At 42.7% G+C, this 27,182-nt stretch overlaps 1 protein-coding gene across 3 annotated transcripts in view; it reads right to left on the reverse strand.

The window, feature by feature from the left end:
• Nucleotides 1-1,091: 1,091 nt before the first annotated feature.
• Nucleotides 1,092-27,182, reverse strand: part of mks1 (MKS transition zone complex subunit 1) — an 81,181-nt gene continuing 55,090 nt past the window's right edge. For all 3 annotated transcript variants that reach the window (XM_068010203.1, XM_068010205.1, XM_068010204.1), the window contains 7 exons: nucleotides 20,952-21,022; nucleotides 17,057-17,126; nucleotides 12,499-12,606; nucleotides 10,651-10,784; nucleotides 5,263-5,345; nucleotides 3,204-3,301; nucleotides 1,092-2,381 (listed from right to left, as the gene is read on the reverse strand). In XM_068010203.1, coding sequence (XP_067866304.1) covers nucleotides 2,275-2,381; nucleotides 3,204-3,301; nucleotides 5,263-5,345; nucleotides 10,651-10,784; nucleotides 12,499-12,606; nucleotides 17,057-17,126; nucleotides 20,952-21,022 — 671 coding nt within the window. In that variant the 3' untranslated portion in view covers nucleotides 1,092-2,274. The remainder of the gene's footprint in view (nucleotides 2,382-3,203; nucleotides 3,302-5,262; nucleotides 5,346-10,650; nucleotides 10,785-12,498; nucleotides 12,607-17,056; nucleotides 17,127-20,951; nucleotides 21,023-27,182) is intronic.

Genomic DNA, 27,182 nt, shown 5'->3' on the forward strand with positions numbered 1-27,182 from the left:
GATGCATTCAAAGATACAGAAAATAATGTGAAGCCTCTAGAGAAACGTTGGAAAAATGAAAAAAAAAACCCTTAAAACACGAGAAAAATTACTAGTTCCAATTTCAGCCAAAATCAGAGCAGGTGTGAATTGAAGACGTGTGTGTGTGTGTGTGTGTGTGTGTGTGTGAATAAGCAGCAATGGGTTTTGGCACAGGTTTTGCAAAATCATAGAATGGTTATAGCACAGGAGACCATTCGTCCCATCGTGTCTGTGCTAGCTAGCTCTCTAAAGGAGCGATTCACCTAGTGCCATTCTCCCGCATTCTCCCCATAGCCCTGCACATTCTTCCTTTTCAGATAATAATCCAATTTCCTCTTGTATTTCCAGCATTTTCTGTGTTTATTTCAGATTTGCAACATCTGCAGTACCTCACTCTTGTAATAGTTAAGGACATTCTTACAGTTCCAGTTTTATATTGAGTTTTTGTACAGGAGATACAACTTATTTTCTATGCTCAGAAATATATAGATTCTGTACACATTTATATTAACAGTCAAGCTCTAAATATAATCTAGTGACATTAAAGTTTCTCTATTCGCAAATGAATTAACAGGAACACATCACCTCCCTTGGCTGCATTGCTAAAGTTGTGGTCATCCACAGGTTGGAGGAAAAAACCCCACCCAGCACAGGACCCACTCACATGAAGAGCGAAATAAACAGGCATAATCAAAAACTGCAGCAGCTTCATAGGATTCTTAACCTGGCGAAGTGTCTGGTTTGCAAGTCTTTTTGAATCTTACAAATACCTCAAAATCAAAATAATCGATTTTTTTTGTTGCCAATTTCCTCATCCATTCTTTCTGAAGGAATACTGTCCACAGACAAGCTTCAATACCTTGTACAAGCTGGATGGAATGGCAGGTTACTCAAATTCACCTTCTGCTAGTAGCAACCCTGAACCTATGACTATTTCATCCCAGTATTACAGAGTTTAAATTACTCTCTACAGACCTAACCTAAATCTTTTGGGCCTCCTTATCTCGAGAGACAATGGATACGCGCCTGGCATAAAATATGTAAAACAAATAGATTAATAGAGTCACTGATTTAAAATGATATAAACAGAATTTGATTTATTCAAAGAGATTGAAATTTTTACTGATGTTTTGCGAATCACATTTTATAATTCAGTTCTTTTTCCACTGGCTTTGAGTAAATGTAGATAGTATCAGAAAATTCAAAAGGTATTCGACAAGTTAAGTGATTGAGCAGTATACAAGAGACAGAATATACTACGGGGATTATTCTGAATTTTTGGACTGGTCTGATACTACAAGTCTTTCGTGGTTTGTTCTTTTCTTAGTTGATAATTGTATAGCTGAGTCCATTTTCGCAGTTCAAACGGATATGTTATAAGTGCTCAACAATTCCACAACCATTAAGACGATCTGCAATCCAAGCGAGTGCAAGGTAAGAATTGAACCTGCACACTGGTCAGTCCACTGTAAATTATTCCCCCTCCTCTCCTGTTGGCACTGACTCTTGCCAGCAGCCTTTCGAACCTTTCCCAACTCACCAATCTTCAGGTGTGAGCTTAGATGGTGAATGTTAGCAGGCCTTTATACCACAGAAGGCATCATAGCAGATACCAATCCTGTGTTTACCTAACATTCAAACATGTGTACATCTTCACGGAGGGTTCTTGGACCACAATTAGAAGGGGGAGCCATCTGAATTTCCTTCTTCACCTCAGTCGTTTTGCCATTTGTACTGCCCCTAATGCTGCTAATGAGATCAGCTGGTTAGCACTAATTGGGAATCAAACTTAATACCTTCTGGTTTTTGCAGCTATGTACTACACAGGATAGTGTCTGTACTCCAGGGCCATGGGTAAACGATTTTCTTCAGTAAGTATTTAACAGTATTGTCAGGGGTTAATGACAATGAATATTCTGCAGCATGGTTTAGTTGAGCTTGGACTTGATTTTTCCCTTACCATGACTTCTATTTGACTCTGAATAGTACAGGTGCCAGCCCAGATGACAAACTCTTGACTATTACTCTACAGCTGTCTCAATGAAGTATTACTTCACTCACAGTATTGCCTGAAATATATGCAGACCCGCAAAGCTTGGCCAGGGAACAGCCAAGAGCAGCAAAGCGTTCCAGAGCTAATTCAATTGAACGCCAGCTCCTAAGGTTGTTCCTCCAAGTCTTGATGTCTTTTGGATTTAGGTCGCTTTAATTTCTTGGTCCACAATATCACAGGCCGGTGCGACTGAGTTTGACTTATAAAGCTGCTGACGCGGGCTCCAGAAACGTAGTGGTGTGCAGCAGGTCTTTTGAAAGGCTCTCTCGTGCTTCATGCATACGCTGCTGAGCTCGTCCAAACGCCGCTGAGTGGAGAAAAGACAAAGCGTACAGTGGAGAAAACTGCAAAGAAGGCTTGTCTCCAAACTAAGTTCCCTCCACCTAATTAGGCAGTAGCACAATGAGATCGCCTGGACAGAGGAAAGAAAAAGCTGCAAGTGCCTCATCCCAACCTCAGCAGAGTACTTACCACTGTGCTACTCAGGCATTTTACATTTCCCACATTAACCATCCTGAGGTCTTAGAGTAGTAAGACTGTCAACTTAGTGCAAATTTGGAACATTTACATGCTGGGCCATTGGCCATGAGAAACTGGGTTGGGATTGCCCAATTTCTTCTCAGCTGGGATCAATGTTCCCTTTATAATGTGGTTGTTGTGTGTGGCTCCTCATTGCGTGACCATGCACACGCGTTATTTCTCACAGCAAAAGGCCTGTGTGGTACGTATCGGCTACGGTGCAGCTACGCAACTTAGCAGCAACATTGCCGAGGACCCCTACAGCCAGCAGACAGAAGAGATTTTCATCCCAAGCCAAACTGGCCAGGATTCAATCCTATGTCCCAGACAGGACGGAATAGTTCCTATTACAATACCATATCCAGGCCCCAGAATAATTGGTGCTTTACACCAACAGGGGAAAAACATGAGTACCACACAGTGGTGTAATATCATAGCACAGACTACTCAGAGAGTAAAGATAATGAAGAAACCAGCAGATATTTAAGCAGTAACTCCCTGTGTCAGGAATAAACCTACTGCTCTACTGATCAAACAATGATATGACAACTTTCAGTCTAGCCTGACATGCACGGTCTTGTAATATAGCTGCATTGGAATGGTTACATACACAGCACAGACTGGAGGGAGGCCTGGTGAGCAAGTCCTCCCATGTGGTCCAGAACATTCTTCGATCTCTTCCTTGCCATGCTTGAATTCAGAAAAGCTCTATCAAAACATCACAACACAAAACTCAATAGATTCACACACAGCATAAACTTCAATTTAAACAAATATACCGTGAAGGAACATAAAAAGAAATCCACTTTTCAAAAATAAAAACAGAAAAAGCTGGAAATACTCAGCAGGTCTGGGAGCAGATGCTGTACTTCCAGCATTTTTAAAAATTAATTCATGGGATGTATGCGTCACTGGCTAGGCCAGCATTTATTGCCCATACCTAAATGCCCTTGAGAAAGTGGTGGTGAGCTGCCTTCTTGAACCGCTGCAGTCCATGTGGGGTAAGTACACCCACAGTGCTGTTAGGAAGGGAGTTCTAAGATCTTGACCTATTGATAGTGAAGGAATGGCAATATAGTTCCAAGTCAGGATGGTGTATGGTTTGGAGGGGAACTTGCAGTTGGTGGCGTTCCCATGCATTTGCTGCCTTTGTCCTTCTAGTTGGTAGAGGTCGCGGGTTTGGAAGGTGCTGTCTAAGGAACCTTGGTGCGTTGCTGCAGTGCATCTTGTAGATGGTACACACTGCTGCCACTGTGCGTCATTGGTGGAGGGAGGGAATGTTTGTAGATGGGGTGCCAATCAAGGGGCTGCTTTATCCTGTATGGGTTGAACTTCTTGAGTGTTGTTGGAGATGCACCCATCCAGGCAAGTGGAGAGTATTCCATCACAATCCTGAATTGTGCCTTGTAGATGGAAGACAGGCTTTGGAGAGTCAGGAGATGAGTTACTCGCCGCAGGATTCCTAGCCTCTGACCTGCTCTTGTAGCCACGGTATTTATATGGCTACTCCGGTTCAGTTTCTGGTCAATGGTAACCCCCCCAGAATGTTGATAGTGGGGGATTCAGCGATCGTAATGCCATTGAATGTCAAGGGGAGATGGTGAGATTCTCTCTTGTTGGAGATGGTCACTGCCTGGCACTTGTGTGGTGCGAATGTTACTTGCCACTTATCAGCCCAAATGTGGATATTGTCCAGCTCTTGCTGCATTTCTACATGGACTGCTTCGGTATCTGAGGAGTTGCGAATGGTGCTGAACATTGTGCAATCATCAGCGAACATCCCCACTTCTGACCTTATGATTGACGGAAGGTCATTGATGAAGCAGTTGAAGATGGTTGGGCCTAGGACACCAACCTGTACTGGAACAGCTTGGCTATGGGTGCAGCTCATTCTGGAGCACAGGTCATCAGTACTATTGCTGGATTATCAGGACCCATAGCCTTTGCAGTATCCAGTGCCTTCAGTCATTTCTTGATATCATGCAACGTGAACTGAATTGGCTGAAGACTGGCATCTTTGATGCTGGGGCCTTCAGGAGGAGGCCGAGATGGATCATCCACTCGGCACTTCTGGCTGAAGATTGAAACAGATTTTCTGTTTTTATTTCAGATTTCCAGCATCTGCAGTATTTTGCTTTTCCATTTTTCAGAATTATGAGATTAGCAATCAGAAAGCTGATCCACCCCTCCCTGCCCCTTTTTAGCCAAGGATGTTAACACCATTATAGTGACCTAACAGTTGCTCTGGCTGAGATGTTGAGATTCAGTACAGAGCAGGTACTGCACCTGGGATTTCCTGATCTGTGTGGTTCAGTTTTTCAGAGCTGTGCCTTACCCAACTGAAACAGCAAGGAAGCCTTAAAAAATGTTTTGTTAATTTAAAAAACTTCTATCCCTGCTTGCTCTAAATTTTGCAGACTCCACTCATTTGGAATGTCTCCATCCAGCCCCACCCAATCACAGAATGCACTCAGCTGGGGCGCTGACTCCTCAGCTTACTCACTTGCGCTGGTGACTGGTTACCCCAGTCCATGCACTCCGCACTTGGGTCGATAACTCCCCAGATCTGGTGACAAGGGACACCAGCTCCCACTCGGTAAATACTTACCCAGTCAAGTGACTCAAGTCACCCAGCTAGTCTGGTGTTCAAACTTCTCAGGTTCACTCACCTGCATTGCTGCATGCAATGAAACTTGATGGTAACAGTTCCTGTGCTTTCCGTTCTGAAACCAAAGCGACTCAGTCTCTCTCCCTGAATGTAAGCAAGATAATTTAGTTGCATTTGCATCCTTTGGTCACATTCCATATCCTTCCACCATCCAATTATATCAATCTTTCATATTTCACATCCCCCCGCTCTAGTCACATTAATCGTTCACATTCCACATCCTTCTCCTTCCACAGTTAACAACTTGCTTTTATACAGCGCCTTTAATGTAGAAAAATGTCCAAATGGCACTTCATTGATGTGTAATCACAACATGGACATTAAGCCAAAGAAGGTGATATTAGAAGGGGCAAACAAAATCTCAGCAAAAGAGGTGTGTTTTAGGCCAGGATCAGAGGAATGGACAGTTTGGTGGGAAGCGTGGTTGTAGGACAGGAGGACGTTACAGAGATGGGGAGGACGGAGGCCACAAAGGCACTTAAACACAAGGATGAGAATTTTAAACTTGGAGCATTGGTGAATCGAACTAATCTAAGTCAGTGAGGATAGGGGTGATGGGTGAAGAGGATTTGGATTCAGAACAGAATATGGACAGAGTTTTAAATGAGCCAAAGTTTAACAAGAGTGGAGGAAGGGGGACAGTCCAGGACATCATTGGAATAATCAAGTCATCAGAAGATGACAAAGGAAAGAATGAGGATATCAACAAATATGTTGAAATAGGGATGGAGGATGTTATGAAGGTGAAAGTAGGGCTGTCTTTGTGATTTAGAGCTCAGCTTGGGATCAAATACAATGAGGAATTGCAAACAGACTGGCTTAGCCTGAGACAGTGGCCGAGGAGGGAGATGGAATTTGTTGCAAGAGTTGAAAAGACCTACTTTGGTCTTCCTAATACTTAGCTGAAGGAAATGGTGCCTCCCCCAATTCCAGAATTTTTTCCCAGACAAGCAGTCTGACAACACAGAGATGAAGAGGTTGAGAGAAGTCCTGCAGAGGTGCAGGAAGAAGTTTAGGGAAGGCAATGAATCAGGGAAGACAGGGTAAGGCGAGATAGCAGCAAGGATGAGGAGTTGCTCAGTGCAGAGATTAAGTTAAGAAGGAAGACCGTCTCGGGGAGAAACACGGGTGGTCTTGGAGAGGGTAGACATCAAAGATTTAAAAGAGGCAAGATGGGTGGCACAAGGTGAAGCGTCTGAAAGTGGAGAAGCTGCTAGAGGAGATGGGAAAAGGCGAGGCTGGGGGTCACATAACAGTTTGGACAGGTGGAATGCATAGCCAGGCAGGGAGACTTCCATAAGGGTCCAGGTATTGCTACCTGTGAATCAACGTTCTGTCAAAGCTAGTCAATAGAGTCAGTCACTTATGGCATAGGAGGAAGCCATTTGGCCCATTGAGTCCATGCCGGCTCCTGTGGAGCAATCCACTTCCCCGCTTGATCCCCATAGCCCTGCAATTTTATCTCCTTCAAGTGCCCATCAAATTTCCTTTTGAAATCATTGATTGTCTCCGCTTCCACCACCCTCGTAGGCAGCGAGTTCCAGGTCATTACCACCCACGGCGTAAAAAAGTTCTTCCTCACATCTCCCCTGCATCTCTTGCCCAAAACCTTCAACCTGCGTCAGTTTGTGGGAACAGTTTTTCCTTGTCTAACTTATCTAAGCCTCACATATTCTTATACACTTCTATCAAATCTCCCCTCAATCTCCTTTGATCCAGGGAGAACAGCCCCAAATTTTGCAACCTAACCTTGTATCTAAAATTCCCCATCCCTGGAAACCATTCTGGTAAATCTCTTCTGCAACCTCGCAAGGATCCTATCCTCACATCCTTCCTAAAGTGTGGTGACCAGAACTGGACACAATACTCTAGTTGGGGCCTGACCAGGACTTTATAAAAGTTCAGCATAACTTCCCTGCTTTTGTACTCTATGTTTCTATTTATGAAGCCCAAGATCCCATATGATTAGATTAGATTAGAGATACAGCACTGAAACAGGCCCTTCGGCCCACCGAGTCTGTGCCGACCATCAACCACCCATTTATACTAATCCTACACTAATCCCATATTCCTACCAAACATCCCCACCTGTCCCTGTATTTCCCTACCACCTACCTATACTAGTGACAATTTATAATGGCCAATTTACCTACCAACATATGCTTTGCTAAACACTCTCTCAATATGTCCTGCCACCTTCAAAGCATCGATGCACATGCACCCCCAGGTTCCTCTGTTCCTGCACTCTTTAGAATTGCACCATTAACTCTATATTGCTTCTCCCTATTCCTTCTGCCCAAATGCATCACTTCACATGTCAGTATTAAATTCCATCTGCCAATTGTCTGCCCATTCTGCTAGCCATCTATGTCCTGTTGCAGGTGGTTCATATCATCCTCACTGTTTGCCACACCTCCAAGTTTGGTATCATTAGCAAATTTTGTGATTCTACTCTGTATTCCAAGCTCCAAGTCATTTATATATAAGCAAAAAAAATGCCAAAGGGAACATCCAAAATAAAGGTCCACATAGGGTTATATTAATACTTTGCATGCCACATCATCTCTCCTTCCTGTTCCCCCAAATCAATATTTCAGGCAATGGCTTTTCGAGATGCATCTTTATTTATTTGAAATGCTTTTACTATTAAGAGCCAGACAGAAGGGAACAAAACACCATTTTTCACTCAATAACTGCCTGCCACTGAATGAAGGATAGAATTTTTCATTCTGTTTATTTATATAATGTAGACTTGCAGCATCTGAGAATAACTAGTTGGATACTTGTAAGCAGACCCCAATGTCAGACCAAACCTATTTACTGATTGAACTCGACACACTCCATAGTAACTAATCTGGGATGACTCATGGCAATAATTGGCTAACAGTGAAGGATTTAGTACTCAGGGATGAAACACTGTTTCTCTCGGGATCATTTTGCCACCCCATCCCCCAAACTCTTGTGTGTCTCACATAGCCCAAGCTGTCCTGCCAAGTACTAGAACTGGTGTCTCATACCTGTTCCATATTGGTACCTGTGACATACAAGCATACGAACTAGGAGCAGGGGGTGGCCATTCGGCCCCTTAAGCCTGCCCCACCATTCTACAAGGTCATATAGGTACCTGTGACATACGACCATGCCTTAAAAACATTCAATGGCCCTACCTCCATCGCTCTCCAGGGAAGAGAGTTCCACAGACTCAAAACTCAGAGAAAAAAAATTCTCATCTCTGTCTTAAATGGGCGACCCCTTATTTTTTAAACTGTGGCCCCTAGTTTTAGTCTCTACCACAAGGGGAAACATCCTTTCAACATCCAAGTCCCCTCAGGATCCTATATGTTTCAATAAGATCACCTCTCATCCTTCTAAACTCCAATGAATAGACCTTAACCTGGCCAACCTTTCCTCATAACCCTCTCAACCCAGATATGCTATTAGGAGAGATGGCATACATTTTGTACTGTTGTGCTTCCAGCTCTGGCAGGCGCCTGCTCCCAACACCAGCAGTGAGTACATGCTCAACTCTCTGGACTGGGCTGATCCAGGTGCACCTACTCACACCCTAGCAAGTAGCCAGGCTGCTGGAGGAGTGGAGTATCCCTGGTCCACTGAAACAACTGATCAGTTTTTCCACCTGTTTGCTGACACTTACTCATGTCCTATCCATCACACATCACAGGATCTCCGCGTCAAAGTCCCTTTAATAACTTTTTACCAGATTCCCCTCTTTTCCTTCTCTTCATTCCTCTTCCTCACTTTTCATTCCTCTTCTCCTTGCTGCTCTTTCCCTTTTGCATTTTAGATTTACCTTTTTTCCTGCTTTCTTCTTGCTGAACTTCTTTGAATTGTTTGATTCCTTATTCACCTTCCCAGTCACCATGCTTCACTTTCAATGCTTTTGTTTCGCTTTCCTGCTTTTCCCACTTACCCCACGCACCTGCACCAAACTTTACTGAAACTTTGAAACTCATGCCTGAAATCCTGCACAGTCTCTTTCTTTTTTAAAAAAAAATGTAAACAGTAAAATTAAAATAAAAAGAATTCATGCAAGGTTCCAGCTGTGAACTGCAAAGGAGCTTGAAAAAGTCACCAAAGCTTGGAGCCGATGAACAGAAGAAATGCAAACCAGCAGCCAGACATTGGGCAGAAGCAGACCAGCAGCCCAAGATGGAAATCTGTTCTAGCATCTGAATGTCCCTTCCCTATGACAAAAATCAAATCAGATCCAGAGATTGGCCTCTCACTAAAGGATTAGATTTTTCTCCTTTTTTTGCAGCCCATTTTCTTCCTTTTTCTATCGAAGGCACCAGATTCCTTATTGCAACTCAGTTTCACATTCGTACGAACTAGGAGCAGCAGTAGGCCATTCAGCCATTTAAACCTGCTCCGCCATTCTATAAAATCATGGCTGATCTGTTTGTGGACTCAACGCCACATTCCTGCCTAACCCCGATATCCTTTGATTCCCTTGTTTTTCAAGAATTTGTCTACCTCTGCCTTAAAAACATTCAATGACCCAGCCTCCACTGCTCTCGGGGAACACAGTTCCACAGACTCACAATCCGAAGAGAAAAAAATGCTCATCTCTGTCTTAAATGGGAGACCCCTTGTTTTTAAACTGTGCCCCCTAGTTTTGGTCTCTCCCACAAGGGAAAACATCCTTTCAATATACACCCTGTCAAGTCCCCTCAGGATCTTGTATGTTTCAATAAGATCACCTCTCATCCTGCTAAACTCCAATGAATGCAGACCCAAACTGTCCAACCTTTCCTTATAAGATAACAAACACCAGCTAGCCTCGGGTTTGGCACTCAAATGACAATTTGACATTTATAAGCCCCAATAGCGAATGTCTGCAGAGTCAAACCCGATCCTATCTACCAAAAGACTTGCAGGTTGGTAGGTAAATTGGCCATTATAAATTGTCACTAGTATAGGTAGGTGGTAGGGAAATATAGGGACAGGTGGGGATGTTTGGTAGGAATATGGGATTAGTGTAGGATTAGTATAAATGGGTGGTTGATGGACGGCACAGACTCGATGGGCCGAAGGGCCTGTTTCAGTGCTGTATCGCTAATCTAATCTAATACTGACCTACAATGTATGCTTTCTCCAACAAGGGTTGGTGGACAGCAATCAAAAGCAGGAATTCAAACTCATCTTTCTTCTCCCTCGCCTAGGACAGTGAGGCTAACTGGAGCACCCCAAGCAAAATCCTGGCTGAAATTTGCTGCTTCAGCACAAGCTAGGAATCCAAACTCGGACCTTCCTGCTCTTCAGTTCAATGCCACACATGGTGGCCTTACGATCTGAGTCATTGGTGGGGGGGGGAAACATTTTGCTACTTGAGAATTCCACATCCCCCTCCAGTAATTTTCACATCTACCTTGAATGTACTTGGGGTCCGGATGTAAGTCATATCTTCAAGCTCGAGGGAACCGCCAACAAAAAATCTCCGCATTTCTGCTGATGTTCCAGGCAGGATTGGTCTCCAGGTCTGGCATGTCATTGTATAGCTACCTGAACATAAAAATGTTACAGGATTAGGACCTACATTAAATGAAAAGCAGACATATGGGGCAGAAAGTAACTGGGTTAGTCACTACCTATCACTTTTGGCAACTGGCTTTAATTCCAGAACAGACAAATAGGATGAAAAGGTCCAAAATAAAATGAGATAAGAGACTTAAAATCTAAAATACTACTGGAAAAATACTCAGGCTGCAGAAGTCTCGGGTCAAATATCCAAAATATGAATCTATTTTTCCAGATGCTGACAGACTAGCTATGTGAAATGAGCTCAGCAGTCTCAATCCAATTACCAGTCTACGTGAACCCACATCACAAAGCTATCTGTTGGTAATCTTTCTAATCTCAGTTAAAAATCACAGACGGCTGATGTGGGAAACTGAAAAATGTCACACTGGCGCAGTTAGGAGTGTTCTTCTTAGGTTAGGGCAAAGGATGCTGTTGGAGGCAGAGTAAAACCAGCTTTATTCTGCATTTAACTGTGCTGAACTTGACCTGGGAGCTCTTAATGCTGACATGAGATAGTGAAAAGAAACATGTTCCATTCTCTAACACTGTTACTTGATGAACACAAAATATATACTTATAAACACAAAAATCTTCCTAATAATTGAAATGGCCATGCATGTTGATTCATCATGAAACAATATCCATACCAGGGAAAGGCAAGTGACATACGAATCATAACACACGGAGACACCAGATCTTAGGACATGCTTGTTGCCCGCACTTAAAATTTTGTAAGCTAAGCTTTAAGAGTTTACCTGCAGTTGTACATTTTGCTGGAACTATTTTGATCACTTGGTGCTTGAGGTAAGGTACATTGCTACTGCAATCGCTGCATTAGGTTTGTTATCATGGCTGTGATGGGAGCTACACATATTTAGAGGCTGGAGTAGTTTGATTGGTCTTAGTCCCTGCATTCCAACTGGCAGGGACATCAGCTGGTAGCATGCCAAGTTCAAGTTCTCACTTGCACTGTTGTGGGGAGTCGCAGAGCAGAGGCACAGTGACTCCTTGTGGAGACGTAAACAAGAGAAGGGTGTAAAGGAAGTGGTCCTGGGCACTGGATATAAAATGGCACTGCCAAAGTTCTGGAAGACAGACACCAGTCCAATATCTCAGGTGAGGCTGGTAACAAGAAAGTTCAGAGTTGAGAGGTGAAGGAGATTAAAGACATTAAATCCATGCCCATTGCAGACTCAGTCATACAAAGCAATTCAATTTGCAGTCTGTGCTGATCTCAACCAGGGCAAGAATAAGTCTGGTGTTTCTTTTTCCCATGCTCATGGAGATGACAAAAAGACTGGATCAGTTTGGCACTGATGGTCACCAATCCTTCAATATCCCCACGAACACTCACTGTCCTGGCTCAGATTAAGAATGACTGCACCAGCATGGTCGAGGAGCACTATGGGCACCCATGGAACCATTCCCCACCAGGAGTCAATGCCAAGGAGGAGGAGGGCAGGGGAACCCATAAGTAAATAAAATACACATTAAAAAAAGCAAATTTTGGAAATCAAACAAAAGAAGAAAATGTTAGACACATTCAGCATCTGTAGAGAGAACAGACCAATTAATGCTTCGGGTTTAACTCTTCATCAGAACACAGTTACCTTGTCAGTTCGCTTCACAATTGATTAACTTGCTGAACGTTTGTAGCATTTTCTGATTTTGGTTCAGATTAGAGGTGTTTCCTTACCAGGATTGTCAGGGATTCTGATGTAGCCGTATCCCTCAATGCGGTATCTCTGCCAGAAATCACAAGAGTGCACCCCAAAGTAAAGCACAGGCCACTGTGGCAGGAAGCCTGCAAAATCCAGAAAATATTGGACTCATAACAAGACTTAAACATCCCTCACTATTAACAACATAGTATTGCTGAGATGCACCAAGATACAGGAGATCCTTACAAAAAGGCCTAGGGAGCATTGAGATACAGGTGAACTTCACAAAGAATGGGGAGCACAAATTAAAATAACAGAAAAATAACTTTCTTTTGGTGGTATCATGAATGGGCAGGCACGTGCTTATTTGGTTTGGGGAAGAATATGTGAAAGTGAGGCATTACTGTGTCAAGAGTTATTCTAACACCAATGGCAGGATACTGCTCCAAGTATTTGTTTATTATTGTTGTTAAATTCAATAAGATTATATTCATGGTTCTATAGGATAAGGTGAATCCTGAGCACTAATTTAAATAAAACCTCAGGAAAAGGGGACACAAGAACAAATGGAGAAAAGGAAAGTTCGGGACTGATGACAGAAGGCAATACACAAAAATAATACCTGGATTGGGGAATGGGTAGGATAGCAGAGGCAAAGGTCATTCAAGAGGCTGTTACTGTGATGAAAGGAAATCAAGGGGTCTTTATGAAAGATCAGCCAGAAAAACTGATTGGTCCCCTCACCTATAGCAACCTCTGAAATCTTTGAGAACCTGTTCACTGGGCTGATTTAAATAAAAATCAAGATTCCAGGTTAATTATGGTGGGTTAGGGTTTGGTAGGGACAGCACAACTGGCCTGTCGTTCAGGATCAGGAGGGGAAGGAAACCAGCTGGTGTTCCCTCTTCTATTTACCACTTAGAGACCCATACTGGAAGGCATTATGTGTGGATAGCAAATGGGCAGAATCTGACTTTGATGTTTCCTGTGGTTGAACAGCTGGCCAACACATACTGTCTAGGCTCCTACACAAAGATTGGACACAGCACTAGAAGGTGGTAGGCATCACTGAACTGTTCCTAAGCAGGAATCAGCGCCATCGAAGAGTTGGGGGAAGAAAAGACCTTCAGGAGAGCTGGGGAGGAATTTGCGGGAGTCAGCGCCTTTAGGAGGGGAGGAAATTGTAGGAGTCAGTACCTTTAAGGGGGGAGGAAATTGTGGGAATCAGTGCCTTTAAGGGGGGAGGAAACTGTAGGAATCAGTGCCTTTAAGGGGGGAGGAAACTGTAGGAATCAGTGCCTTTAAGGAGAGAGGAAATTGTGGGAATCAGTGCCTTTAAGGGGGGAGGAAATTGTGGGAATCAGTGCCTTTAAGGGGGGAGGAAATTGTGGGAATCAGTGCCTTTAAGGGGGGAGGAAATTGTGGGAATCAGTGCCTTTAAGGGGGGAGGAAATTGTGGGAATCAGTGCCTTTAAGGGGGGAGGAAATTGTGGGAATCAGTGCCTTTAAGGGGGGAGGAAATTGTGGGAATCAGTGCCTTTAAGGGGGGAGGAAACTGTAGGAATCAGTGCCTTTAAGGGGGGAAGAAACTGTAGGAATCAGTGCCTTTAAGGAGAGAGGAAATTGTAGGAGTCAGTGCCTTTAAGGAGAGAGGAAATTGTGGGAATCAGTGCCTTTAAGGGGGGAGGAAACTGTAGGAATCAGTGCCTTTAAGGGGGGAGCAAACTGTAGGAATCAGTGCCTTTAAGGAGAGGAAATTGTGGGAATCAGTGCCTTTAAGGGGGGAGGAAATTGTAGGAGTCAGTGCCTTTAAGGGGGGAGGAAATTGTAGGAATCAGTGCCTTTAAGGAAAGAGGAAATTGTGGGAATCAGTGCCTTTAAGGGGGGAGGAAATTGTAGGAGTCAGTGCCTTTAAGGGGGGAGGAAATTGTAGGAATCAGTGCCTTTAAGGAGAGAGGAAATTGTAGGAGTCAGTGCCTTTAAGGGGGGAGGAAACTGTAGGAATCAGTGCCTTTAAGGAGAGAGGAAATTGTGGGAATCAGTGCCTTTAAGAAAGCTGGAGAGGAAGTTGGAAAAAATCTTTAGTTTCAAATTAGTCCTTGCATCTAATTACTAGAGAGCTTTTAAACAACGTTTAACCTTATAATCACAGTCACATCAGAGCAGAGTGCTACCTCAGATGCTGACATTGTGTGTAAAATATACACCACCAATCCCTCCATATACTGCTATTACCATTCAGCGTTGTTGGGGGGTTAAGCAGGCTCTCTTTGGAGTCGAGGTGCTTCCGCAATGGAAGATCTGATCCGAGAAAACCTTCTGCGGCTGACTGGTAATTGGTGCCTGGCTGTAGGCAGGAAAGCAGTATTCTTGAGCACTATGAATGACTGACCACCCAGTCTGGCTCACTGATAGGAACTGGAGAGTTAGTAGATACTAGAGACAGGGGTTCTTGCCATTCAGCTCCAAGATAACCTGCAAGCCAATGTACCAGCAGGTAGGGTGGACAAGCAGCAGTAAGTTTCCTGGTGTTTTATGATGGCATGTTGAGCAGTTTTAGCTAAACTCCAGCAGTATTCTACATACACTGAGGTTCTCAGCCTGTGTCTAAGCTCTTTGCAATTACCCAAGTGAAGTGTCACTCTACAGGAAGAGAGTATGCACTCCATACCTGACCAATAAAAACTCGACCCACGTGGATCAGTTACCTGGTGTGAACACATTTAAAGATTGGGATAGATTTGCACATGTCAGACACCTGGCTGACAATAAAAAAAACCACAATTCAGCACTGATGTCTTGCCCTTAATATCTAGGCTCCCAAAAAAACTTTAAAGATATTGATATTTAATCTCAAAATTCAAGTGATTCCTGCTCAAGGGTACCAAGAGACATAACACAAGAGATAAAGTAGGCAGAGTCTTAAACATTTTGCATTCTTTAGTTCGATGTCACATTCAGCTCATAACATTAAACCCACTGATTTAAATTTTATGAAGCTAACAGGAAAAACTATCTAAGACAGTTCTCAGTATTTGGCTGGGTCCCCTCGCAGTTCATCTCTATATAAAGAAATGAGTAACACTTGACAATGTTGAAAATGCTGGTACCTTTAACTAATCAGGGCTTACTTCAGAGTTACTAGAGAGCAGGTGATGCTCATTGCAGTTTGTATTTCAGGGCTGGGTTTTTCCTCAGTCAGGGAAGTTACTTCCAGACAGGGAGTTAGTCCAGAAAGAAAGAGTGGAAACTGGTATTTGTACTGAACTGTGGATTGAGAATAAAACAGTTGTGGATCGCAGACTGTCTCCTGCTTCCTGATTTTGGTGTATGGATATCTGCCAATTGATCAACACTATGTGAAAAAAGATTTACCAGCTATTGCTAGTAAATATGTCCTCATCCCTGCACAGAGCTCACGAGCGTAGGGATTATGAAATGATTGTGATGACTTAGCTGTTTCTGTTTGCTAGATAGGACCTGGGAGCAGATACGCGGAGCTGTAGATCCTCTGACTCACAGCAGAAGGCTGCCAAGTTTGCTGACCCTTTAGACTATCGGGTCAAATTTCACTTGAAAATTTTCTACCCCCCCCCCCCCCCGTTTAATCTCTCCAACATAGCAAGTTCAGGAAGGATCCCTAATCCATAGCTGGGATGGCAGCGAGCTTAGCACAATAAGGGTATAAGGGAAAAGAATAAATTGAAAAGACAATTCAGTCAGAATTACTACTCCCAATTGTTATTTAATGACATCTCCTCCAAGATGCAGGGCTTCAGGCCCTGTGGAACTCTGAGGCGACAGGAGGAGAGAATGGGAATTGGTGGGGAAATAAGATCTGAATGTCAGTGGCCCCAGGTTGCTCTCCTTCATTTGGTATTTGGTTACAGAGTGCTATCTGCATTACTCTGCAAACATTTTGGCTTACCATCCTCCATGCCAAAGTTTAAAGCACAGAAAGGCCCAAAACAAGTTACTGGATGGCCCAGATAGCAACTTGGGGTGACTGCTACTCCATTTCTCCTACTGTCTCTAGCACCCCACCCCCATCCACCCCTTCTTGATGATGCTAGTCCCAGATGAGGTGGTGTATAGGGCAGAAAACACTAAATAAATAAATAAATGTGCAGTTACATGGCAGAGTAAAAAGCTAGAACAAAAGCTCATGACTATAAGCCCTCCTTCCCCACCCACATCATCCTGATCCTAGTCTTTTCAATGCAAGGAAGTGTGGAGATCAGCTACTCCCTCACCAAAGATCCTTTCAAAGGACAATTCTGTAGCATCAACAGAGGTTACCTGCCCACCATCTCAGGCACGCAGATTGTAAGCAGCATGAATTTGGGCTTGGGAAAGAACTAGATGCACTTGGGACCTTCACAGAAAAAGGAATCAACCCAAGAGCTTCTGTAACTGTTAGTGTACAGAACAGACTGGTTAGCACTTTACAATTCTGCAGATATAGGGAAACCCTTAAAATTACTGAAGCAAAATTGAGATGGGAATCTCAGCATGTTGACATATGTGGAATTTCTGAGATCCCATCTGATACAAGAGAGGCCTGTTGCTTCATAAGGAAAATGGGAAACTCACCCTCAGGTTGATTCTCGCTTCTTAAGGTCATTTCGAAGTTGAATGGGAATGAAAAATAGGCCACATACTCCTATTCAAAATAATAACAGTAATTACAATAAGACACAGAGCTCAGCACTGATGTTTAGCCCCTTAAACATGGGCTTGCTTTTAACTGCCAGCACTTAAGATTTTCTTTTAAAGAAAATGCAGGTGAGAACCACTAAAATTGAAGTACACTGAGATCTTATTACAATACCACTCTGTGGGCTCTGGCACTGATCTGCTTTTTTAAAAATCATTTTCAAGATTAGGTATCTAAGGTATTGGCCATGGCTTAGTGGTAGCATTGCCTCTGAATCAGAAGTTGGTGGATTCAATTCCCACTCCCTAGACTTGAACATAAACTCTTGGATGACACTCCAGGGTGGTACTGAGGAACTGCTGCACTGTTGGAAGTGCCAATTTACAGATGAGATGTTAAACCATATCTGTGCCAAGACAATGGACACAAAAGATCCGATGGCACCATTTTGAAGAGCAGGGGAGCTTTCCCAGGTGTCCTAAAAATAAAAAAAACTTGCATATACATCATGCCTTTCATGACCTCAGATGTCCCAAAGCACTTACAACCAATGAAGTACCCTTAAAGAGTAGTCACTGTTGTAATGTTGGAAATGCAGTAGCCAATTTGCACACAGAAAAGTCCCAAAAAACAGCAATGTGATAATGACTGATAATATATTTTAGTGATGTTGATTGAGGGATAAATATAGGCCAGGACACTGGGATAACTCCCCTATTGTTCTTCGAAACAGTGTCATGGGATTGTTTATGTCCACTTGAGAAAGCAGACGGTGCCTCAGTTCAATGTCTCATCCAAAAGAAGGCACTTCCAACAATGCAGCACTCAAGAGTGTCAGTCTGTATTTTGTACTCAAATCTCTGGAGTGGAACGTGAACCCACAACCTTCTGACACTGAGGTGAGAGTATTATCGCTGAGTCATGGCTGACAACCCTAGCCCTGGCCAATATTTACCCTTCAAACAACATCAACAGATTATCTGGTTGCTATCACATTGCTGTTTGTGAGACCTTGCTGTGCAAAATGTTGACTGCTAAGGTACCTACATTTCAACAGTGACCAAGTACTTTATTAGCTGTAAAGCACTTACCAATTTCCCAATATCGTGCAAGGCACCATATAAATGGAAGTCTTTCTTGCTAACAACCACATATTTACCACTCCCACCTACCTAAACGATAGCAAAACACCAGCCATTACATTGAATTATGTGGTACTATTTGGATAAGAAGGATATGGACAATTTAATTTGCAGCCATTAAAAAACCATTATGATCAGAAAGGATGTCAACAGAATTAAGTCTGAAAATTTCAATCACGTAGAGTTTAATGATGGAAGAAAGAATGAACTTGCATTTATATAATGCTTTTAATCTCCTCAAACATTTGCAGCAAATTTATTACTTTTGAAATGGCCACACATGGCAGCCATGTGACTACTTCCACACAAGATGCCACAAACAACAATGAGAATATTGGCCAGTTAATCTGCTTTTAGTTGTGTTGGATGAGGGAAGAATGTGGCCAGGGCATTAAGAGAGTTCCCTGCTCCTCTTCGAAAAGTGGCATTGGATCTGTTACATCTATCGCAGCAGGCAGATGAGGCCTCAGTTTAATATCTACTCAGAAATACAACACATCCAATGTTGCAGCACTCTCGGTACTATACTGAAGTATCAGCCTATCTTGTGCACTGAACTTCCCAGAGTGGCATTACAATACACAATCTTGTTATTTGGTGGGGAGAGTGTTGTTGCTTAGCCAAAATTACACTAAAAATAATTCCTAGATTTGCTATTTTAAGGTTAAGAACTAGTAAGAAATATTTTGTACTTAAAAATGCATGTACGGATTCCAATGTGGCATTTCTGCAGACTTCAGCTGAAGGTAATATTTGAACAATATAAAAGAACAGAAAAGTGTTGAACACCAGACCCATCGGCATCTGAAGAGAATAACAAATTATTTAACTTTAGAGAAGCAGCTATCCTGAACATTAATCTGTCTTTCAAATGCAGATGGACCTACTGTATATTGTAGAGTTATAGGCTTTTTAATGGGAAAATTTCAATTGTTCCAGTACAGCTACAACACTGTCATCTACCCAACAATGTGGAAAATTGCCCAGGTATATCCCTCCACAAAAAGCATGGCAAATCCAATCTGGTCAATTAACACCCATCAGTTTGCTCTCAATCATCAGCAAAGTGATGGAAGGGGTTATCGACAGTGCTATCAAGTGGCACTTACTCACCAATAAGCTGCTCACCAATGCTCAGTTTGGGTACCGCCAGGACCATTAGGCTCCAGGTCGCAATACAGCCTTTGTTCAAACATGGACAAAAGAGCTGAAGTCCAGAGGTAAGGTGAGAGTGACTGCCATTGACATCAAGGCAGCATTTGACCAAGTGTGGCATCAAGGAGCACTAGTAAAATTGAAGTCAATGGTAATCGGGGGAAATAAAAACAAAAAGTGCTGGAAATACTCAGCAGATCTGGCATCATCTGTGGAGAGAGAAGCAGAGTTAATGTTTCAAGTCAGATACCTTTCATCATTGACCTGCAACATTCACTCTGCTTCTCTCTCCACAGATGCTGCTAGACCTACTGAGTATTTCCAGCACTTTTTGTTTGTATTTCAGATTTCCAGCATCTGCAGTATTTTGCTTTTATGTAATTGGGTGAAAACTCTCCAGTGGTTGGAGTCATACCCAATACAAAGGAAGACAGTTGTGGTTATTGGAGGCCAATCATCTTAGCCCCAGGACATCACTGCAGGAACTCCTCGGGGCAATGTCCTCGGTCCAACCATCTTCTGCTTCAATGATCTTCACTCCATAAGGTCAGAAGTGGGAATGTTTGCCGATGACTGCACAGTTGTCAGTTCCAATCACTACTCGTCAGAAATTGAAGCAGTGCATGTCCGCATGCAGCAAGACCTAGACACCCTTCAGGCTTCAGCTGATAAGTGGCAAGTCGCATAAACGCCACTCAGTGCCATGCATTGACCATCTCCAACGAGAGAGAATCTAATCACTTTCTTGACATTCAATGGCTTTACCATTGTTGAATCCCACACCATCAACATCCTGGGGATAACCAGTGATCAGAAATTTAACTGGACCAGCAAGGTAAATACTGTGGCTACAAGAGCAGGTCAGAGGTTTGGGTAATCTGTGGCAAGTGATTCACCTCCCGACTCCCCAAAGCCTTTTCACCATCGACAAGACACAACTCAGGAGTGTGACAGAATTCACTCCACTTGCCTGAATGAGTGCAATTCCAACAACACTCAAGCTTGACACCATCCAGGACAAAGCAGCCTGCTTGATCAGCACCCTATCCATCACCTGAAAAATTCACTCCCTCCACTACTGGCATACAATAGTGGCAGTGTGTATCATCTACAAGATGCACTGGAGCAACTTGCCAAGGTTTTTTTGACATCACCTTTTAACCCGCAACCTCTACCATCTAGAAGAAAAAGGGCAGCAGGCAGATAGGAACACCACCATCTGGAAGCTCCCCCTCAAGTCACACACCATCCTGACTTGGAAATATATTGTTTCACTGTTGCTTGGTTAAAATCCTGAAACTCCCTCCCTAACAGCAGTGTGGATGTACCTGCACCCCATGGACTGCAGCGGATCAAGGAGGCTCACCACCACCTTCTCAATGGCAATTAGGGATGGGCAATAAATGCGGGCCTTGCCAGCGATGCCCACATCCCATAAACAAACAAAAATAATACAGAATTCAGTGACTTTCCTATCTCTATTTTTAGTTTGTCAATTACCACAGTTCAAACATAGTTTTTGAAGTCTCCTTACCCGGTCCTCAACCTTGGTGGAGCAAGTCTGCGTCACTCCAGACAACTGCTGCTTTGGAGGACAGAACCAATCTAGACATTAAAAAATGAAACATTTATTTAGGTTCTGTAGGCACCACACACCAGTGTGTGAAGTGGTGCACACGTCACTGAATCTACACTGGCACTAAAACTCCGATCACAGAAAGAGCATAGTAAACAGCCAACAGTATAAAGATCCTCCAGTTACTTCAAGTAAGACTTTCCCACTCATTTATTTCAACATTTTTGCTGTTCAATTGTTTTTTGGTACTATATGGTACTGCACTATATTGTACAAACCATATCAAAATCATTAAAACATCCATAGCTACATATATTACAAGTTTTGCATAAAGCATGTACTTGCTGTAATACTTCCTCGTATTCCAAGGAATTTTTCTATCCTTTGTAAACTTGAGGTCATCCAAAACTCTGCTTCCCATGTCCTAACTCACATCAAGTTCCATTCATCACCCCTTTGCTCACTCGTCTATATTGGCTCCCAGTTAAGCAACACTCAGATTTTAAAATTCTCATACTTATTTTCAAATCCCTCTATGGCCTTGCCCCTTCCTATCTCTGTAATCTCCTCCAGCCTCACAACCCTCCATGATATCTACACTCCTCCAATTCTGGCATCTTGAGCATCTTCAATTTTAATCATTCCACCAGTGGTGGCCATGCCATCGAAGCCAAGGGTTGGCAACCTTTTATACCTGAAGAGCTTTTGAAAAAAACTTTGCCTAAAATAAAAACTACCGTGAGCTACAAAACTAAAATTTGGCTTTTCTAAACCAAATACTTGGCAAATTGCCAAGTGTCTCTGGTACAATGCATAATTTACCTATATAAATAAAATACATGTACTGAATTTATGTATCTGTCACGCCGACCACCCCCCCCACCTGCCAAGAATGAGGCATATTAATTTTGTCATATGAACAATGATTTTAAACTGTTGCTGGAGAGGAAATGACCAGTTAAACAGATGAGCTGTGGCTGGAAAAAAACATTTGCATACTAACACAGTGCTTGGAGGGACAAAGGGGCTATTCCCTGTTCCAATTTAACCCACAATGCACTTTGAGCACCAGGTATTGTGTGTAATGTTACGACCCGGTGAGGAAGGTGTCCAGGGTTCCCGCTCAGCCTTCACCTGGTCTTACCGTAACAGGGTTTAATTTTAAACACACCGTGTTTTTAACTCCCCCTTGGTGAATCCTTGTTCACTAACTTCCAATTATAAGGCAAAGAAACCAGCACAAACAGGCTTTCTTAGGTTTAAAGAAGAAAAATTTAAATTTATTAAACAAACGCTAATTCAGTTAACGCCTACAGATACACGATGCGCCCACGCTAGAATGCATACATGATACATACATGCAAACAGAGACAGAAAAGAGAAGAAAAATAAAGTGGAAAAGTTTGAGGCAATATCTGAAGAGCTTTTGTTATGGTTCTTCAAGCTCACTGTACTTGATTGTAGGTAGATCTTGCTTTTCGTTGGAATCCAGTTCATAAACCTTGTTCGCCGTAGGAGACTTTTCTCTCTTGGGGTTCATGTGTCTTCAGTGGATTCAGAGGCTTGTGAGAAAGAGATGGGAGCAAACAGGAGAGATCTTCTCAATCCAGGAGCAAACAGTCTTTCTCTGAGTTCAAACTGTGTGTACAATTCAGAAAAACCCAGGTTGCCAAGCAGCTTAGTCATGCGACTAACTGGTCTGACCACATCTTGGATTGTATCACCTTAGCATAAGAGCATAAGAACTAGGAGCAGGAGTAGGCCATTCAGCCCCTCAAGCCTGCCCCGCCATTCAGTAAGATCATGGCTGATCTGCCCCAGACCTCAACTCCTCTTTTGTGCCAACTCCTCATAGCCCTCAACTCCTCCATAGTTCAAAAATCTATCTACCTCCTCTTTAAATACATTCAGTGATCTAGCCTCCACAACTCTCTGCGGTAGAGAATTCCAGACATTCACGACCCTCAGAGAAGAAATTCCTTCGCAACTCAATTTTAAATGCGTGTCCCCTTATTCTGTAACTATGTCCCCTAGTTCGAGATTCCCCCACTAGTGGAAACATCTTCTCAACATCTACCCTGTCAAGCCCCCTCAGAATCTTGTACGTTTCAATAAGATCACTCCTCATTCTTCTAAACTCTGATGAATAAAGGCCTAACCTGTTTAGCCGTTCTTGATAAGTAAACCCCTTCATCCCAGGAATCAGCCTAGTGAATCTCTTTTGAACTGCCTCCAATGCCAGTAAATACGGGGACCAAAACTGTACACAGTACTCCAGGTGCAGCCTCACCAACATCCTGTACAGTTGTAACAAGACTTCCCTATTTTTAAACTCCAACCCCCGTGCAATAAAGGCCAAAATTCCATTTGCCTTCTTAATTACTTGCTGCACCTGCATGCTAACTTTTTGGGTTTCATGCACAAGAATGCCCAAATCCCTCTGTGCTGCACCTTTTTGAAGTCTCTCCCATTTAAATAATAGTCTGCCTTTTGATTCTTCCTACCAAAATGCATGACCTCACATTTGCCTAATTTGAACTCCTTCTGCCAAGTTTTTGCCCACTCACTCAACCTATCTATATTCCCTTGCAGATTCCTTATGTCCTCATCACAACATGCCCTCCCACCTATTTTTATATCGTCAGCAAATTTGGATATATTACACTTTGCCCCCTCCTCCAAGTCATTAATATAGATAGTAAATAATTGAGGCCCTAGGACTGATCCTTGTGGCACTCCACTAGTTACGTCTTTCCAACCTGAAAAAGACCCATTAATCCCGACTCTCTGTCTTCTGTGAGTTAACCAATCCTCAATCCATGCTAATACATTACCCCCAATACCGTGAGCTCCTATCTTGTGCAATAATCTTTTATGTGGCACCTTATCGAATGCCTTCTGGAAATCCAAATACACTACATCTACCAGTTCCCCTTTATCAACTCAGCATGTTACATCCTCAAAGAACTCTAGCAAACTTGTCAAACATGATTTCCCTTTCACAAAACCATGCTGACTCTGTTTGATTGCATTAAACTTTTCTAAATGTCCTGCTATTTCTTCCTTCATAATGGACTCTAGCATTTTCCCAATGACTGATGTTAGGCTGATTGGCCTATAGTTTTCTGCTTTTTGTCTCTCTTCCTTCTTGAACAGGGGCATCACATTAGCGGTTTTCCAATCCGCTAGGACCCTCCCGGAATCCAGTGAGTTCTGGAATATTTCGACCAATGCCTCCACTATCTCTGCAGCCAATTCCTTTAAAACCCTTGGATGTAGGCCATCAGGTCCTGGCAACTTGTCTGCCTTTAGTCCCATTAGTTTGTCAAATACTTTGTCCCTCTTGATCGAGACTGTTACAAGATCTTTCCTCCCATTAGCTCCTTGCTTATCTGATATCTGTGGGATGTTTATAGTGTCCTCCACCGAAGACTGATGCAAAATATTGGTTTAAATTATCTGCCATTTCCCTGTTCCCCGTTATCAATTCTCCAATTTCATCCTCCAAGGATGCCACGCTCACTTTGGCTACTCTCTTTTTATATACCTGTGGAAGCTCTTGCAGTTTGTTTTTATATTTCTTGCCAATTTACTTTCATAATCAATTTTCTCCCACTTTATTAACTTTTTAGTCACCCGGTGCTGGTTCCTAAAAAAATTCCCAATCCTCTGGAACAGTCTCTGGAATGCTCCTTTTACACACAATACCTGGTAATCAAGGTCCATTGTGGGTTGAATGGGTCAGGGAATGGTCCTTTGTCCTTCCAATCACCGTTTGTTAATATGCCACGGCTGATCTGCTTAACAAGTCCTTTCTTCACTGCAGTAACAGTTTAAAATCAATGTTCACGAAAAAATTTATGTGCCTCATTCTTGGCAGGTGGGGGCCTAGCATGACAGTAAGAAGAGACATTCCAGGGTCGGCTAAGACAAGAGAATCCACAAACGAACGTGGTCAGACCAGTTAGTCACATGACTAACTTGCTTGGCAACCTGGGTTTTTCTGAATTGTACAAAGAGTTTGAACTGAGAAAGACTGTTTGCTCCTAGAGTGAGAAGACCGCTCCTGTCTGCTCCCATCTCTATCTCACAAGCCTCTGGACCCACTGAGGACACATGAACTTCAAGAGAGAAAAGTCTCCCACATCGAACAAGGTTTAAGAAGAATACTGGGCCCCAACGAAAAGCAAGACCCACCTACAATCAAGGACTTTACAGCGAGCTCGAAGAACAGTAACCAAAACCATCTTCAGATATTGCATCAAACTTTTCCACTTTATTTCTTCTGCTCTTTTCTGTCTCTATCTGCATGCGCATATCACGTATACATCCTAGCGTGGGTGCGTTGCGTATCTGTAGGTGTTAACTGAATTACAGTTTAAGTTTAATAAAGTTCAACCTTTTTTCTTTAAACCTAAGAAAACCTGTTTGGCTAGTTTCTTTGCCGTATAATTGGAAGTTAGCGAACAAGGATTCACTGAGGAGGAGCTAAAAAGAAAACGGTGTGTTTAAAATTAAACCCTGTTACGGTAAGACCAGGTTAAGGCCGAGAGGAAACCTTAGACCCCTTTCTCACCTGGTCATAACAGTATCCACAGAGAAAAAAACAATCAAAATTAAAATAGGCCTAACTGAATTATTGTGCTTTCTACCATTTTTTAATTATAACTTTGTCAGTAAAGTCATCTTTGACACAAACTTTAATTTAAGATACATAGAATAGGAGGGTCAGTGTCCAACTGGATAAAAAATTTGCTTAAGAACAGTAAACAGCGATTTGTAGTAAATGGTTGCTTTTCAGACTGGAGGATGGTGGACAGTGGTGTTTCCCAAGGGTCAGTGCTGCAACCACTGCTTTTTTGCAATATATAAATGACTTGGGTCTTGGAATACAGAGTAGAATCTCAAAATTTGCTGATGACACCAAACTTGGAGGTGCGGCAAACAGTGAGGATGAGATGAACTGCCTGCAAAAGGACATAGATAGGTTCGCGGAGTGGGCAGACAGGTGGCAGATGGAATTAATGCTGACAAATGTGAGGTGATGCATTTTGGCAGAAGGAATAGTGAAAAGCAATACATACTTAACGGCACAGTTCTGAAGAGTGTGCAGGAACAGAGGGACCTCGGGGTGCATGTGCATAGATCTTTGAAAGTGGCAGGACATATTGAGAGAGTGGTTAGTGAGGCATTTGGGATCTTGAGCTTCATAAATTGGAGGTATTGAGTACAAAAGCAGGGAAGTTATGCTGAACCTTTATAGAGCTCTGGTAAGGCCGCAACTGGAGTATTGCATCCAGTTGTGGTCGCCACACTTCAGGAAGGACATGAGGGTCCTTGAGAGGGTGCAGAGGACAATTTATCACAATGGTTCCAGGGATGGAGTGTTTCAGTTACAAGGTTGGGTTGGAAAAGCTGGATTTGTTCTCCTTAAAACAAAGGAGATTGGGTGGAGATTTAATAGAAATGTACAAGATTATGACAGGCTTAGCTAAGTTAGGCAAGGCAAAACTGTCCTCATTAACAAATGGTACAAGGACTAGGGGATATAGATTGAAAGTTTTGGGCGAGAGATGCAGGGGGAATAAGAGGAAGCACTTTTTTTTAATGCAGCGGGTGGTAATGACCTAGAACTCGCTGCCCACAAGGGTGGTGGAAACGGAGACAATCACTGACTTCAAGAGGAAGTTAGATGGCCACCTGAGAGAAACAGACTTTCAGGGGATCAAGCCAGGGAGTGGGACTTACTACAGAGCTCTGTGAAGAGCCTACATGAACTTGATGGGCCGAATGGCCTCCTACTTAGCCGTAAATGACTCTGTGACTCTAAGACAATTTTTTCGGCTGTTGATTCTCGTGATAAAAAATGCTTCTAACAACACATTTGGAATAATCTATCATCTTATCTATAGTAGAAACAATAATGGTTGCAACCATAAAACCTGTTCCTCAAATCAAAGGCATTATCTACAACCCTGATGTAGCAATACAATTTGAACAGGTTTATTTAGAGCATGATGATGTTTTTCATTAAAATAATCATTTGATACTGTAAAGTGCAGCATAATCATTAGCCTTTTATCCTCACAATAAAAGCACTTTTCTTGACTTAATTTTTGCTTTTAGTCTTTTTTCATGTTAATGCGATCCAAATGGAAAAGGTTGGGAGCCACAAATGAGATGTTAAAG

The sequence above is a fragment of the Heterodontus francisci genome, chromosome 30, assembly GCF_036365525.1.
Source record: "Heterodontus francisci isolate sHetFra1 chromosome 30, sHetFra1.hap1, whole genome shotgun sequence".
NCBI lineage: Eukaryota > Metazoa > Chordata > Chondrichthyes > Heterodontiformes > Heterodontidae > Heterodontus > Heterodontus francisci.